A 16,462-nucleotide genomic window follows, 5' to 3' on the forward strand; every position below is an offset into this window, starting at 1 on the left:
GAGGATCAAGGCGGTGGAGTGGAAGAGGAAGAAGAGGCAGTAGAGTTGGGTTATTTCCTTTCTGGTGGAGTCGATTTGGGTTTGTTTCAGGGAGATACGATTGAGGATCAACTCTTGTTCTTTGAGCCATTGCTTGAGGAGAAGCTTGTGGGTCGGGTTCTCGGCTATTTGATGCAGAGGGTGCGGAGGTTTCGGGTACGTTATGGGTAAATTGCTTGAATCGGCCATTGATTTGGTGGTGATTTACAGTAGAGAGGGCATTAAAACTGGAATGAAAGTAAGAAGAAGGTGGAATAACAGTGCAAGGAAGGAGCGCTCTCGGGCACCAACGTTCGAGTTTATTTATTTATATTTTGAATTTTGGCAACGGTCGAATTCACCAATCAATATTATGCCATAATACGGGGATCCGATGAAATTACGATTATTCCATACACAAACTTTTAGCAAATATCATTTTTATAATTACATATTTAGAAAATGGCAATCTTGTAAGTTGGAACATTAATAGATTTCAAATTCTTGTAAAGCTAATCGATCCAAAATTAAATAGCCAAAGCCCATATAAAATTCAAGAGCAATAACCACTCCATATTGATTAATTTGCAACTAAGGCATAGTTTGATACATAGGATATGATAAGTGAAGGATATATAGTATAAGGATATATATATATATCATGTCACTGAAGTTGTTCATGGCATCGACAATACGATCTTCTATTTCAGCACTTCGTCTGCGTTTTTTGCCTATCGATTTCTTGCATGTTGTTGGGGCTGAGATCTAAATCGAATCAGCATTGTCCTCAAACCCATCAAACAACTTTTCCAACCCCACATCCACTGCAACACCATCAGTGTTCCCCAAGTTTAAGGCATCTTCCTGTACGGCATCAACAAAGCTCTCAGATTGTTCTCCAGTTGCACGATCACGTCCAAAAATCTCACACCAATCATTATAAAATGGCCAAGACCTGTACCGCATCCCATGGACACTGATGTCAATCTGTGCGGACAAATGAATGAAAACTAAGTCATATATAGCACAAAAAAACTTGCGCAAGCATAGTAGCATGGTAGATATATATGTTCATTACATAAACTACAACATCACAGTATCATCTCCATAGAGAAAGTGAGTGCTGATTAGTTTGGTACTAGAGAATGTACAAAAGTATACTTTGAAGCTTAATGAAAAGTCTTTACATATTTACCTTCTCAAGAGGTTCCCATGCTTCATTTGTGGCGTCAATCATTTTTTCAGTTTCATTCCAACCTATTCCGCTCTTGCTTAGCAATGTCATCAATGTACCATGAGACTTTTTCCACACATGAATTTTTGAATTGATATGGGGATTGGCCCGCAAATCTGTATTCGGGAAGGTTTTCTTCATGGAATCTTCTAAAAAACTCAAATAACCAATTCGAAATCCATTCTCGCTCTTCCAACCGTGACTTATAGCTTCCTTCAATGCTTGAAGAAGAATTTCTTCCTCTCTTGTTGTCCACACCCGTCTAGTCTTCTCTACTTTTTTCCCCTTGTCATGTCCTTTGCTGCTATTTGTTCTAAACTCCATCCCTACCATAAAACAAAAAAAATGGTCAGTATCTAAATACAATGTTTAACTGTAACATAAAAATAATAAAACCGAGCAAGAAAATGACAAATCACAAATAATAGGAAAATCAATACATTCATCGAAGATCCATATTGAAAGTCAAAAAAAAAACACATGTTCGAGGAATACAATTTATGGCATCAAAACATCTACATGTTCAAGACTGTAGGCTTAATAACATTCAATACGGAAACTATGAATGAGAATACATCGACATTGCTAAATTTTCTCGCCACATATCCCAAGCCGGAGAGGACTCGATATTGTCAATGAACGCATCTTCAGTATCATTAGTGGTACCAACACATGCATCCTCAGCTTCTAGGAGAGGATCATCTGGCATTTCCGATCGAATGAAATTATGTATTAGAATGCATGCCATGATAATTCGGTTTTGAACTTTCAATGGGTAAAACGATGGACTTCGCAAGATGGCCCATCTTCTTTTCAATAATCCAAATGCTTTTTCTATTACATTCCGTGCAGATCAGTGCTTTGCATTGAAGAATTCTTTGTAATTTTGTGGACCAATGGAACCATTTCCCCATGCATCCCTGTGGTATCGCACTTTCCTATATGGCGTCAGAAAACCTTCTACATTACCATATCCGTTGTCACATAGGTAGTATTGACCTGCCATTTTTGTTATGACATGAAAAAATGATGTTAAGTAAATCAAAAGACAAGAATTATATTCAATGTACTATTTGAATTGTAACAAGTGAGTAAAAAATGTACATCTGACCTCTTGGTACTTTAAACCCATTTTGTCGATAAATTGCATCTCGAAGTACCCTAGCATCTGCGGCAGATCCTTCCCAACCAGTTAATGCATAAATGAATCTCATTTCCCGATCACAAACTCCCAAGATATTTACTGCTGTGGTTCTTTTTCTTGTTCTGTATTTGGGCTTTTGTTGATTAGACACATGCACACTTATGTATGTTCCATCCAAGGCTCCAAGACAGCCCTACATACAATAGTTATCGGTTATTTTCAAAAGTATTTTTGCTATCATATATTCACAATGATGTTCAAAGCATGAATAAACATACCTTAAACAATTTCCATGTTTCGTTAGTACAATTTTCATCAAGAGGGACCGGCTTCACGAGAAGTATTGGGTACAACTTTAAGACTGATTTCAGAACTTCATGAAAATGAGTGCTGACAGTGTGGCCACTACGTATATAGTCATGACTTATGAATCTATTATTTTTTATGATGGGCTAATATGGACAAGAACATAGCCACCTTCTCCCCAACCCCGACATACCTAGATTCTAAAAGCCCTCCAACATGTGTGAGCAAGTAACATACTCGTGCAAATGCATTACGATTCATCCTCAAGTTGACAATACATTGTGTATCTCCTAATTCAGTAATCCTATGCAAGTGATTTATTTGGGAATGAATTCTTCCTTTAATATTGTATGAGATGTCTTCTGAATTAAGCCTACGTTTCCGAGGTAGTACGTACTTTGTATACACTCGTATTAAAACAGTAAAAAACACAAATGCACGCATGAGTATTTGGTGTAACACCAGCATCACTTGGATGTCCCGGTCTTGATTGTCCATGATATAAAACTTCTGCCACACTATAATAAAAATTTACATCATGTTAATTGGATTAATTATGCAACAATAATCACCACATCATCATAATGAATAAAATCTAAAACCATTTGTAGATAAATAAACTATATTAATCACAAAATATGTTTTTTCTGACCTTAGCATCAAGCTTACAAGTCTTTCAGGTTTCTGCCATTATTTTATTTGAATTGATACATTTAAAATATCATCAAATAATGAAATATAAACCATAAAAACTAGGAATCTAAATTGATGGATGCATGACTTAACATTGGCTTATCCAACAGTATTATGGATGACAATCTTTTAAGTTCTTCAATCCAAACTTCCACAAACTCCATCGTTGTATGTTCATAAAATTACTCTTCATCAAATCAAACTATAAAAATGCATGTCTAAACAGAACAAAAAACAAATATTAAAATATATAATAAAATTATTTTTATTTGTAAAATTAGTACAACAGACCAAATTGAGTTATTTAAGACCTCATCTTGAAATCCATGCTCCACAGTACCTGTCATCTCATTTCAAAACATTATTTACCATCCTCGCCATTGCGGAAGCTTCAATTTGCCATCATGACAATGAAGCTAAAATGACGAGAAATTGAAATTTAACAATCAGGATTATACAAAAAGGAAAAATAAAAAGTAAAGAAGCAATGAACAACGAAAAATACAGAGACCCGCTCAAACCCGTCATCTTTTCAGAAACTCGTACAGCTAAAGGATGAGTGAACAAATAAAATGCACAAAAACCAGATCAAACAACTATTATCTACATCAACTCTTCTGCCAAAAATCCAACAAGACGTCGGTTCGACTGTAAGAATTACTTACCCGTCAGGTAAAAAATTGCTCTATAAAAAGATGAAGTTGCATCCATTGGACGTAAAAAACATCCACACTTCCACAAACTCCAAATAAATTCTTCAATCCAAACGAAATTAAATTAAAATCTCGAAAAACACCAAAGTCTTACCTGTTAATATCTTTTAACCTCCACAAAAAGCGGCTTCAAAAGCCTCAATTTTCTGTGGAATCCAAAATTCTCTCGCCGCCGCCCACAGAGAGAAATAAAATTTTGTTGAATGTAAAATGAAAATTTAGGGTTGTTGCGGATCAAAAACTTTGGGGGTAATAATGTCATATCATATTATTTATTTTTTATCATGCGGATATCAATCAACTTTGGAAGGATGTCTTCTCTACAGAAGACCGACATTATCATGGGCTCATTCAATTTTTACGGGCTTTTAAAAAATGAACCAAACATGGGTTGAAGGGTGATAATTTATTAATCATTCAGTTATCAAGTGTACCAAACGATGCCTAAAAACATTACACAATAGAATTTGATGATACCAAAATTTTACTTTGTGTTTGGTATGAAAATTGGGTCTTCAAATCTTTGCGGTTGGGTAGACCGGGTCTGAACTCTTAGTTCTGCACGGATAAAAATAGGGTTAGAGACGTCGAAGAGTTTTTCGGTGTGACCACTTTCATACTTAAATCAGTACGGAGAGCAAACTTAAGAAAGAGATATATTAATGCTAAATGAGCAAGAGAAAATGAGAGCTAAAACTGTGACCAATAACTGATAATTATAGAAGGAGAAGATTAGTTATATTGTTGGAGTACGACTTCTGCTGAGATAGAATCCTACCTGAGATAGGAGCCCTCAAACATCTGAACTCTGTGACCATGGCGGCTGAGACTATTTTCTTATCTTGATTAGATTTAACTAAATCTCACATTTATCGAGACACCTTATCTATTAATGAGAATGTCTTCACATTCCCTAACTGCATCAGGGCTCGGATCTCTAGCTGTATGGATCAACAACGAAGTTTGGACCTTAAAGGGCTAGAGCTAGTTTTGAAATGAGCTTGGATCCACCCAGATGTGTCAATTTTAGAGGGTATCAACATAATTATACCAAAAATTAAAGATCTCAAAGTTGAAAAATATATCATTTTTTATACAATGGGTGAAAGAGAATTTTCAATTTCCTATCTAACCGAAATATTACCCTGAAATTTAAACTCAATATCATATGATTCTTGGGAACTCACCCGCCAAGAATCATGTTGGTAAGAAAATCGCTGATATTTTTTTAATTTATGTCAAAAAAATTTGCAGAGATATTTTGCTGAAATATAGAAAGAAAAGAAGACATTTTTTTGGAGCATTCAAAATGTGATTTTCGGGTATGAAAACTTTAATTTTGGATATCATGTGTAGGAAATTTAAAAAAACATGTATATCATGAAAAAATGACCAAGATGCGTTTTAATTGCATATTTAATAATATGATATTTAAACTCGTTGATTTCTCATATAGAAATTTTAGCGATCTATTTCTCTGGAGGAGTTTTAACTTTTTTGAATCTCCTCAAATTTTTAAGTAGGTCTCTTACGAGACAGTACCGATATTTACAATAAAAAATAATATTCTTAACATAAAAAGTAATATTTTTTCATGGATGACCCAAATAAGAAATCCGTCTCACAAAATACGACCCGTGAGACCGTCTCAGACAAGTTTTTGCCCAAATTTTTTAGGTTATTAAAATCCGCCATCCCCATTCTATCGTTAAAAAAAATGTTTTATTGCAACTATTGGACAGTTTTAAAATAACAATCTTAGTCCCTAATTTCCAATTTACGTGCCTTGTCGAAAGTTAAAAAGAAAAAATTTGTTGCGGGTATTGACAATTTTAAAATAATTATCTTAGTCCCCATTTTTGCAATTTACGTGTCTTGTTGAAAGTAAATTTTTTTTTTTTGGGGGAAATATTGACAATTTTAAAATAATAATCTTAGTCCTCATTTTCCAATTTACGTGTCTTGTTGAAATTAGTGATGTGAAGTCTCTTAAGGGCTGTTAATACTTCTTTATCAAACATTGTTGTAGTAAGAGATGAAAAATCTGAATTAAATTGTTCGGAAGTTGTCTCATGACTCATGAGATGTTGCAAGAAACATATAAATAAGATTGGTCATAAAATATGTCACGGCTGAAGTTGGACTCTATCTTTAAGATGAATTTGTCCACACGTTGTTTATGGAATCAGACAATCGTTTCTCAAATACAAATTCTTATATTTTGAGATAGAAGCATTCCAAATCACAAAATCGGACAAACTTCCATAATGCTTCTTAGACTTTCTTTATGAACAAACAAAAATTATACGCAACAATATACAGAGCACAAAAATGTATGTGTATTTTCGATTTTTTGATTGCCTAAACTTATTTCATTACGGGATATGAGTTTATCTATACTTTTACAAGGGTTGTAGGGAACTTTTCGCTATTAGTCTTGTCCCTAGGTTGATATTCAAGCTGATCCGCCGGATCTTGATTAAATGGTGTATATTGCACCTTGTTTGACGAGCCACAACCATTGTATCACATCCATTAATCAGATTCATTAATAAAGTGTGTCCTTTGAATTGGACGTTTCAGATCACATATCTTTAGGATGATCACAATCTTTGGATGCAACTTTAAATCTAATAGTTCTCAACCGTCGGTCTCGATCTAATAGTCCAAATTCCATCTCCTTGATCTAGATCAATCTAGTCAATCTGATCATAATTTAATGGTGTTGATAGCATCCATTCTTGAATCTTTACATCCTTTTATCATTAAATCCATTACCCCTACATATAACGGTCCAATTAACGGCTCGTAACCCTTGTCATCTCATTCGTCCTAGTGGTGCACAATCACTCGCCACATGTATGATAAATAGATAACTGTCATGTCACCTCACGCCACATCATCGAGCCGCCATTTTGAGTTGTATAAGGAATTGCTCATCATCGCTCCTCGTGGCGAAGCATACATGCACTGTCAATGCGACCTTTGAGTCCGCTTGGCTCGGTCTCTTGCTCGAGTTTGGTCGGTTCGTAATATCTCCATCAAATAGAGCTGTCAGAACGAATTGGCGGAGCAGTCTAGCTTGCAACCCGCAACATCCTACCATAGAATGGGACCGGACGGGTTGAGAATTTCAACCCTTGCCAACCAATGTTGGGCCCGGTTTAGGCGATCTGTCTCGTCTGTATATATTAGAAAAATAATATCCAATTTTCTTCACACAACATTGCAGATTTGCATTAATTTCTTTTTTTTTTTAAAAAAAAAAAACTTGCTGTAATTTTCTTTTTAAGTTTGATTGTGATGTAATTTATAACGTGTGTTATGCCATATAAGAGATAACACTGTGAAATAATCGCAATAGTTAAATTTTGATTTATAATAAAGGGTGGATTCCTTAAACCCAATTTTTCTTATTATTTGGAGTCCAATTTTTCTTGTTTTTTCAGTGTTGTTTAATGGTATTTATTGAGTGTCGAAATATTTACAATTGGGACATTTTCCTGAGAATAGTTATATATTCATTTGTTAGTTGTCCCACATCGGTTTGATAAATAATCTGAGAGTTGCATATATGGACTTCGACAATCCCCCTGAGCTAGCTTTTGGGGTTGAGTTAGGTTCAAGTTCCAATCTTAACATGATATCAGAGCTCATGTTCCACTGTTATGTGTTGGATTGTCCATAATTAGGTCACCTGTTCTGCCCATATTTGGGTCATTTGTAAACTTCACGCTCCAGATGTTCAGGCGTGAGGGGGGTGTGTTAGTTGTCCCACATCGGTTGGATAAATAACCTGGGAGTTGCATATATGGACTTGGACAATCTTCCCTCACTTGAGCTAGTTTTTGGGGTTGAGTTAGGTCCAAGTTCCAATCTTAACACCACTTGGAATGACTTAATAGATTATAATTTAGATCAAGGGCGAATTGATATTTTCATACATTAAAATTTTTGTGACACTGTTTCACGAGTTATTTTTGTGTAAAAAGTCTTCAACTCGATCCGGTTCAGGAAATTTTTTAAATTTTATTCCAAAACTATTATTTATCACCACAAATATGAAACAAGTCAATTCGTCTTACAAATATAAATACATGAGACCGTTTTACAAAAAAAACTTGCTCATTTTTATGTAGCACCGTGTTAACTAACTAGTTCTTCGTTCCACTATTTAGTGTGAATTTTTATTCATGCAATATAAATTAATAACCTTCTTTTGTATAGATCTTCATTAATTAGATCTTTGCAATATTTTAACATACTTGATCTTATATTTTAAAGCTTATAAATAATAAAGAGGCAAAAGAACTTAAATGCAATTATAAACAATATCATCAAAGAAAACGCATAGGTAAGCACAAAATAGCGTTCATCCCCAACTATACAAATCCAAATGTCAACATTAAACACAACAAGTTTGATATATATCAATTATTCAATTATTTAGCTTCACATAATAACTTACCAGATTCACAGTTATCATGGATGCATCACTACGTCACCATTAACTGATTCTCGGATCTATTCGTCTTTTGGACAAACGTTATTCTTAGATCTTGTTACTGAGATTGAGCAAAAATAGATATTTCTGTACTGGCATATCTAAAATATTACAGTACGTAGAGAATATATCATCATATTTAGACTGATTTAGCACACGTTCCTTTTGGACAACTTCACTCTCAATCCATGTTTCATTTGGATTATGATAGAATCACTTGCAGAAACCTTGTGACCTTTCACCACTTCAATGTTGTAACGGTAAATAACAGTCGCAGCCACCATTTTCATCTGAATAAAGGCCATTTCTTTACCTAGACAAGTTCTTGGCCCGGCATTGAAGGCGGGGAACTTGTAGGATGGCTCGTGTTTGATACCTCCACGTTCCAAAATCCATCTCTCCGGCTTGAAATCTAGGCAATCTTTCCCCCATATCATCTCCATTCTTCCCATTGAATAGAAACAAAGCACAACCATTTTGTTCTCAGGAATGTGATTTCCTGTCGGAAGAATATCGGGTCGAATTGGAGTTTTATGTTCCAAGGCCACAGGAGGGAATAGCCTGAGAGACTCACATAAAGCTCCGTGGAGGTATTTTAGCTTCTTGGACTCTTCCACGCTGAAGTTCCTCCATTTCTTATCCTCCTTTTCTTGTAATTCGTCCTCGATCTCTTGTCGAATCTTCATTTCCGCCGAAGGGTTTGCAGCAAGTAACCAGAAAAGCCATGCGAGACAAGTACTTGTTGTATCTCTCCCTGCAAGCGTCAAATTTAACGACGTGTCCCTCAGGAATTCTCTCGAGTCATCCCTTGACGTATAGTTCTTTATCTCTTCATATTTCCTCTTGAAAGATTTCAACATGTTGAAATCATCTTCCTCTTTTTCTACTCCATCATCCATCGAAACACGGGGATATATAAATTGGTCGAACGATTTCCAAGCTTTCATCAAAGTCCTCTCTTTACCAATTTGCAGCCATTTTTGGAGCTTCCAGATCCACTCAGGCACCATATGCCTATGCATCAGGGCTTCCACAGCACCATTGAAGGCCTTCTCACAAGGAATATACGGCAAATCAACGGACAAACTATCTGGATCATAATCCAGAACTAATTTACAAATGTTGTCAAAAGTGAATCTCTGGAAAACATCCTGCAAATCTAACTCAACCCCTTTTCCAAGGAACCCGTCAAGAACCGGAATCAATCCCTTTTCAATTTTCTCCCACATATTCCTCTCCAAGAAACTGTAAAAATTGGGCTGAGTCATCAGTGAAAGCGTCGTTTTCCTGTGAAATTCCCACAACTCGAAATCAGCATTGAAAATCCCATCTCCCAAGATTTCAAAAATCTTCCTGAATTCAGGACCCTTTGGGTAGTTCGAGAATTTTTTGCTAAGAACATGATGAATATTTGCAGGATCACTCGTGGCCAAGATATCCATCTTGCAAAACCAAGGCCCTTTGAACTCAAACGTCCCACTCGATTCTCTTAAGACTTCTGTTGCATACTCGTGAATTCGATGAGAATTCTGAAGAACAGCCGGGAGCATTCCGAGAACTGGCCAATTAGTAGGCACCGAGCTCTTCTTCTGGGTTCTAATCGTCAAGAAACAAAGAAATATTACACTGATGGGAATCAAAAAGACCTCAAGATATGCGAAGAGGGCCATGTATTCAAGAAGATAGGATTTCTTTTTTCTTTTTCTGGTGTGTTTTTTGGCTACTTCTTGAATATATAGTTCTAGCGGATGATATGAAATGGATGGAGTTGGGAGACCTCTTCTCTTCTTATTGTCGTCGCTTTGTATTACAGCATGGGGTATTGCACTATTGCTGCGGTGTCTGTTAGACAGACAATGCTTCCAAATAAATCACGGATTTCTTTTTATTTGGATCAATTATTTAATAATATCGTTTATTTATATTTATTCATTTCAAATTAATAAATCTGAAATTAATTTAACTTAAAAGAAGATAAATTCAAACTTACCCCTAATTGGTTACAATATAATTATAATAATCACTTTCAAATCATTAAAACGTTAAAAAGACATTTGAAATCTATCATGATTAATATAATAAATAAGTAAGATATGAATTTAAGTTTTGTTTATTTAAGTTATTCAAATTTTATTAGAAATACTTAAATATTTATTTTTTGTGTTTGTATTTTTTTTTTAAATACATCTAAACTTGATTCACCTTCAATAATTTAAATACAAAAATAATATTCAAAGATATCTAAACTTTTATTTATACTGATGCAATAATAAAAATGAAGCAGCTAAAATAATTGACTCGTGTAGACTGCGGACGCGAGATCCGACTGATTAATAAACTGATTCACTTGACTGGTAAATGACCTCACCTGACTGGTAAACGAGTCCACTTAGACAATATACAGTTAATATGTGGGGCGTCACATGCGTCACGAATATTCGTTAAGTGGGCGTCGGGAGAATTTCGGCATAGACACTCCGACGCTCAAATTAGTAAGCAGTTCAAAGAAAACTCAGAGAACTAAAGAACTTTTATAAAAATGAGAGCGTACCTTGAATTGTCCGGAAATNTAACTTGATTTACGAACAACAATTAATAAAACATAATTATTATTATAATTTTATGTTAATAACACATGTCATAATTTTTTTGAAAAATGTAATTTTGTATAAAATAAGATGCTTCATATATTAAAATAATATAGATAGATTCAAATTAAAAAAAAATTATCTATATTAAATTTAAAAATATTAGATACTAATATAGAAAAATAATCAATTGGGTAAAGAATTTGATAGTGATATTTATATTGGGAATTTTTAAAAATCGAATATTTAGGGATTTTTAAGGTCAAGGATATTGGAATGGACGGAATAATTATTCAAAATTTCCCGATATTTGTTAAAATAATTTCATTATTGTGCATTGATTTACATAAAAATAGTTTGGATAAAATATTAATTTTCAAAATAAATATGATAAACCAACCATTTTTATCATCAAAATACATGATTAACAACAAAACGAAAGTTTTAACCCCGATAAACTTTTCTTGAATTGTTAGTACATAGTTGAGAAGATGCAGATGAACTTAAATGCATCTAGTATTATATACAATAACCTCAACGAAAAAGCATTTGTAAGCACGAACCCAAAAATTTATGCGAGACCATCCAACAATTCAATTTTATAAGACATGGTCGACGGTAAAGAAAATGGTAAGACTGACATCAAAAAGATATGAGACAGCACAAGCAAATAGACACACACATCCCCGGACTCATGAGCCTAACAGCTCGACCCATTAGCACACAAGTAGATGCACTCTGCGCTGCCATAAGTATATGGAAATAAAGTTGCACATTGACTAACAGCTATAATTTTTGGCCCAGTGGTAAGCGCTTGATCATAACAATTGGTATCAGAGCTAGGTCATGGGTTCAAGTCTCCCAAGAAGCATATTTCTATACTTCTTGGGGGAGGAGAATGTTGGGTTAAGCGTGCATGAGTGAGAGTAGTACTAAGATGAGTGACTTCAAGGGAAGTTCTCATGCGTCAAGCTGCTGATTTTGTGTCGCTTGATCTGGTTGGCTAAGTGGGTCGTAAAAGAGTGACACTAGATATTAGTAGGTAATACTTTCTCTGCTGGGGACATGGCCGACGATAGAGAAAAGGTAAACTGATCTCTAAGAGATATGAGACAACACCAGCAGATAGACACGCATCTCCCCAGACTCATGGACCTAACAGCTCGACCCATTATCACACAAGTATGTGCACTCTGAGCTGCCACAAGTATAAAGAAATAAAGTTGCACTTTGGCTAACAGTTATAGTTTTTGGCTTTGTGGTAAACGCTTGATCCTAACATATCACTTATCCGACACATCCCAATTAAAAAATATTATTTTTTACGAAGAAAGTATTACTTTTTACTCTACGCATGGAACGAGTCAACCTGTTTCACATATATAGATCAATGAAATAGTTTGACAAAAAATAAACTTAACCTCCAATCATACCCATCCAAATATATATCAACTTGAAACACCATCAATTTTGATATCCGTTATTCAATTATTTAGCTTTACATTATTCATATTCAATTATATATTGGATGCATGCCTCTACGTCTACATCAACTATAGAGGAATATTTAGAACGATTTAGCACACGTTCCTTTTGGACAACTTCACTCTCAATCCATGTTTCATTTGAATTATGACAGAATCACTTGGAGAAACCTTGTGACCTTTCACCACTTCAATGTTGTAATGGTATATAACAGTCGCAGCCACCATTTTCATCTGAATAAAGGCCATTTCTTTACCTAGACAAGTTCTTGGCCCGGCATTGAAGGCGGGGAACTTGTAGGATGGCTCGTGTTTGATACCTCCACGTTCCAAAATCCATCTCTCCGGCTTGAAATCTAGGCAATCTTTCCCCCATATCATCTCCATTCTTCCCATTGAATAGAAACAAAGCACAACCATTTTGTTCTCAGGAATGATTTCCTGTCGGAAGAATATCGGGTCGAATAGGAGCTTTATGCTCCAAGGCCGCCGGAGGGAATAGCCTGAGAGACTCACATAAAGCTCCATGGAGGTATTTTAGCGTCTTGGACTCTTCCACGCTGAAGTTCCTCCATTTCTTATCCTCCTTTTCTTGTAATTCATCCTCGATTTCTTTTCGAATCTTCCTTTCCGCTGAAGGGTTTGCAGCAAGTAACCAGAAAAGCCATGCGAGACAAGTACTTGTTGTATCTCTCCCTGCTAGCATCAAATTTAACGACGTGTCCCTCAAGAATTCTCTCGAGTCACCCCTTGAAGTATAGTTCTTTATCTCTTCATATTTCCTTTCGAAAGATTTCAACATGTTGAAATCATCTTCCTCTTTATCTACTCCATCATTAATCGAAACACGTGGATATATAAATTCGTCGAACGACTTCCATGCTTTCATCAAAGTCTTCTCTTTACCAATTTGCAGCCATTTTTGGAGCTTCCAGAACCACTCGGGCACAATATGCCTATGCATCAGACCTTCAACAGCGCCATTGAAGGCCTTCTCACAAGGAATATACGGCAAATCAACTGACAAACTCTCTGGGTCATGACCCAGAACTAATTTACAAATGTTGTCAAAAGTGAATCTCTGAAAAACATCCTGCAAATCTAACTCAACCCCTTTTTCCAGGAACCCGTCAAGAACCGGAATCAATCCTCCTTCAATTTTCTCCCACATATTTCTCTCCAAGAAACTGTAGAACTTGGTCTGAGTCATCAGGGAAAGCGTCGTTTTCCTGTGAAATTCCCACAGCTCGAAATCAGCATTGAAAATCCCATCTCCCAAGATTTCAAAAATCTTCCTGAATTCAGGACCCTTTGGGTAGTTCGGAAATTTTTTACTGAAAACATGATGAATATTTGCTGGATCACTCGTTACCAACATATCCATGTTGCAAAACCAAGGCCCTTTGAACTCAAATGTCCCATTCGATTCTTTTAAGATTTCTGTTGCGTACTCGTGTATTCGATTAGCATTGTGAAGAAGAGCCGGAAGCATTCCGAGAACTGGCCAATTAGTCGGGGCAAAGCTCTTCTTCCGGGTTCTAATCATCAAGAAACATAGGAACATGACACTGATGGGAATCAAAAGAATCTCAAGATATGCATAGAGGGCCATTGCTCAAGAATGACTGAGATTTTCTTTTTCAAAAAAAGAAATAAGAAAAAATCTTTTCTGGGTATTACTCTAAGCTCTCCTTTTTTTTTTTGGGACAAGAAATGGTTGGAGTTGGGGACGCCTTTTATTGTTGTGGCTTTGCCTAACGGTATGGGGTTTGCTGTGTTCTCTGTTAGAAAGGCAATGCTTCCAAATAAATCACGGATTTCTTTTTATATTTATATCGATCATATATTTAATAACATTTTCCTAAAAAAAAATTTAATAGTATTATAATGTTTTATAAAAATATATACAACTTCCTTTAAATTTATGTGCTTCATCGTATAATAATTCAAACATAAGAAAACCGATAATTGTTCACAATTTTTGGCTAAATTCCATATTAGAAGCATTAGCTAATCAGACATGTATGTTTCATGTAATCGTTTGACTCTGATTATACAATTATAAATCATTATAATATATGAATATTTATTATTTATATTTCATTACACGGGTCAAACGATGATTTATATTATATTATCTGATCTCAGGCTATATTATATGCGGATTAGCTAAGTTTTACATTGCTTTCATGTATCTGATTCCAAAAAATTCAAAATACAAGCAAATACTAAAATATTTGACCGGTTCTAACCGATCTGTTAGGTTTGTTTTCTGGTTGGATTCGGTTTCTTGAAATAATTAAAGGAATGGATTATGTTTTTGGATTCTTTACTTTTTTTGTTATTTATTTCTCTAATATCGGGCTTGGTTTTTTTTTTTTAATATATATAATAAGTTTATAATGAATTAATTGATTAAAAAAATGATAAATATTTGATTTTGTAGGATAAATCATAATACATTAGTAATTTATGGTATATTTACCTATATCATCACTACATATTTAATTTTCATTTCTTTTTTAATTTACAAAAAAAAAATCATCCTTTATCCATATTGATATTATATGGCTCAAATACATTAATGTTCACTAATATTGAAAGAATATGAAATAAAAACAAAGCGCACGTGGCATTTGAAATGGTCGCTCGTCATATATCATTTTAAATTTTGCAGGTACAATATTTGGTCAGAATTTGTGTGTATTTTTTTTATTATAGAAAACTCTTATTTTGACCCATCAAACTAAAACTAAATCACACAAAAATCGTCGTATGTGCTCTAGCCGAATTGGCATGACAGAATCTTTTTCATCGGGAGAATGGCTTCGTAAAATCGATGCTAATATTTAAGTGGTGGTCACTCCTAATTAAAGAAATTCGGTATATTTCGTTACTTTTGAGCCACATTTATATACGTTTCTCTTATTTTAGAAGACCCACCCAATAAGTTGATTTCGTTATTAAATTGCATGTAATTGAAATAAAATTGTGCCCCACACACTTTACTTTCAAAACCTAATAACTGACTTTCGAGAGTTCAAATGCAAGTCGGATATTGGTTGGCAAAAACTCGTGTGAGACGGTCTCACGGGTCATATTTTGTGAGACGGATATCTTATTTGGATTATTCATGAAAAATTATTATTTTTTTATATTAAGAGTTACTTTTTATTGTGAATATCAGTAGGGTTGACCCATCTCACAGATAAAGATCCGTGAGACTGTCTCACAAGAGACCTACTCTTATTGGTTTACATTTTTAAAAAAATTTATATTCACGCCATTATTTGATTTGATTCGACCATATCTTTAGGACATTATTTATTCTATTTTATTAAAATAGAGGACATGATAGAAACTTCAAGGACACCAAAATATGTATATCCATTTTTGTCCCTCTATTATGGACAAATTCTCCAAAATTGTTTTCTATCAAAATTGAATTGTAATCCCTGACGATTTCTTATAATTACGTTTTGATTCTCATTTAAATATAAATTAAATAAATTATAAAAATATTGTACAAACAAGCAACGCGTGCATAGGTATACTAGTCCAAATTATTCATCCACTGGTTATAAAAGGACCACGTAATAATTGTCGATTTATTACGTAATAATTGTCGATTTATTGTCTTTTTTGTTACGAGGATCTCTCGACCTAATGGCAAGATGAGATCCCAAAGCTCGTACGGCCTTAAGTTCTAATTCCAGATTTGTGGCTATTATTTAAATTATAGAGTAGGTCTCTTGTGAGACGGTCTCACTAATCTTTA

The 16,462-nt window shown here is 34.6% G+C and overlaps 2 protein-coding genes and 1 pseudogene across 2 annotated transcripts; all 3 read right to left on the reverse strand.

Moving 5' to 3' along the window:
* Nucleotides 1-676: 676 nt before the first annotated feature.
* Nucleotides 677-3,381, reverse strand: LOC140981327 (uncharacterized). The gene is given in 6 exon segments (XM_073447694.1): nt 677-1,005; nt 1,214-1,578; nt 1,919-2,251; nt 2,364-2,589; nt 2,675-2,833; nt 2,835-3,381. Coding segments are annotated over 6 exon segments (1,671 nt in total). The 5' UTR covers nt 3,201-3,381; the 3' UTR covers nt 677-783.
* A 5,154-nt stretch (nt 3,382-8,535) lies between these two features.
* Nucleotides 8,536-10,449, reverse strand: LOC140980225 (alkane hydroxylase MAH1-like). The gene has a single exon (XM_073445945.1). It carries the CDS (start codon nt 10,280-10,282, stop codon nt 8,762-8,764), a length of 1,521 nt encoding a protein of 506 aa, XP_073302046.1. The 5' UTR covers nt 10,283-10,449; the 3' UTR covers nt 8,536-8,761.
* A 2,152-nt stretch (nt 10,450-12,601) lies between these two features.
* On the reverse strand, nt 12,602-14,473 carry LOC140980265 (alkane hydroxylase MAH1-like; annotated as a pseudogene).
* Between the last annotated feature and the right edge of the window lie 1,989 nt (nt 14,474-16,462).

The sequence above is a fragment of the Primulina huaijiensis genome, chromosome 7 (assembly GCF_012295235.1).
Source record: "Primulina huaijiensis isolate GDHJ02 chromosome 7, ASM1229523v2, whole genome shotgun sequence".
Lineage (NCBI taxonomy): Eukaryota > Viridiplantae > Streptophyta > Magnoliopsida > Lamiales > Gesneriaceae > Primulina > Primulina huaijiensis.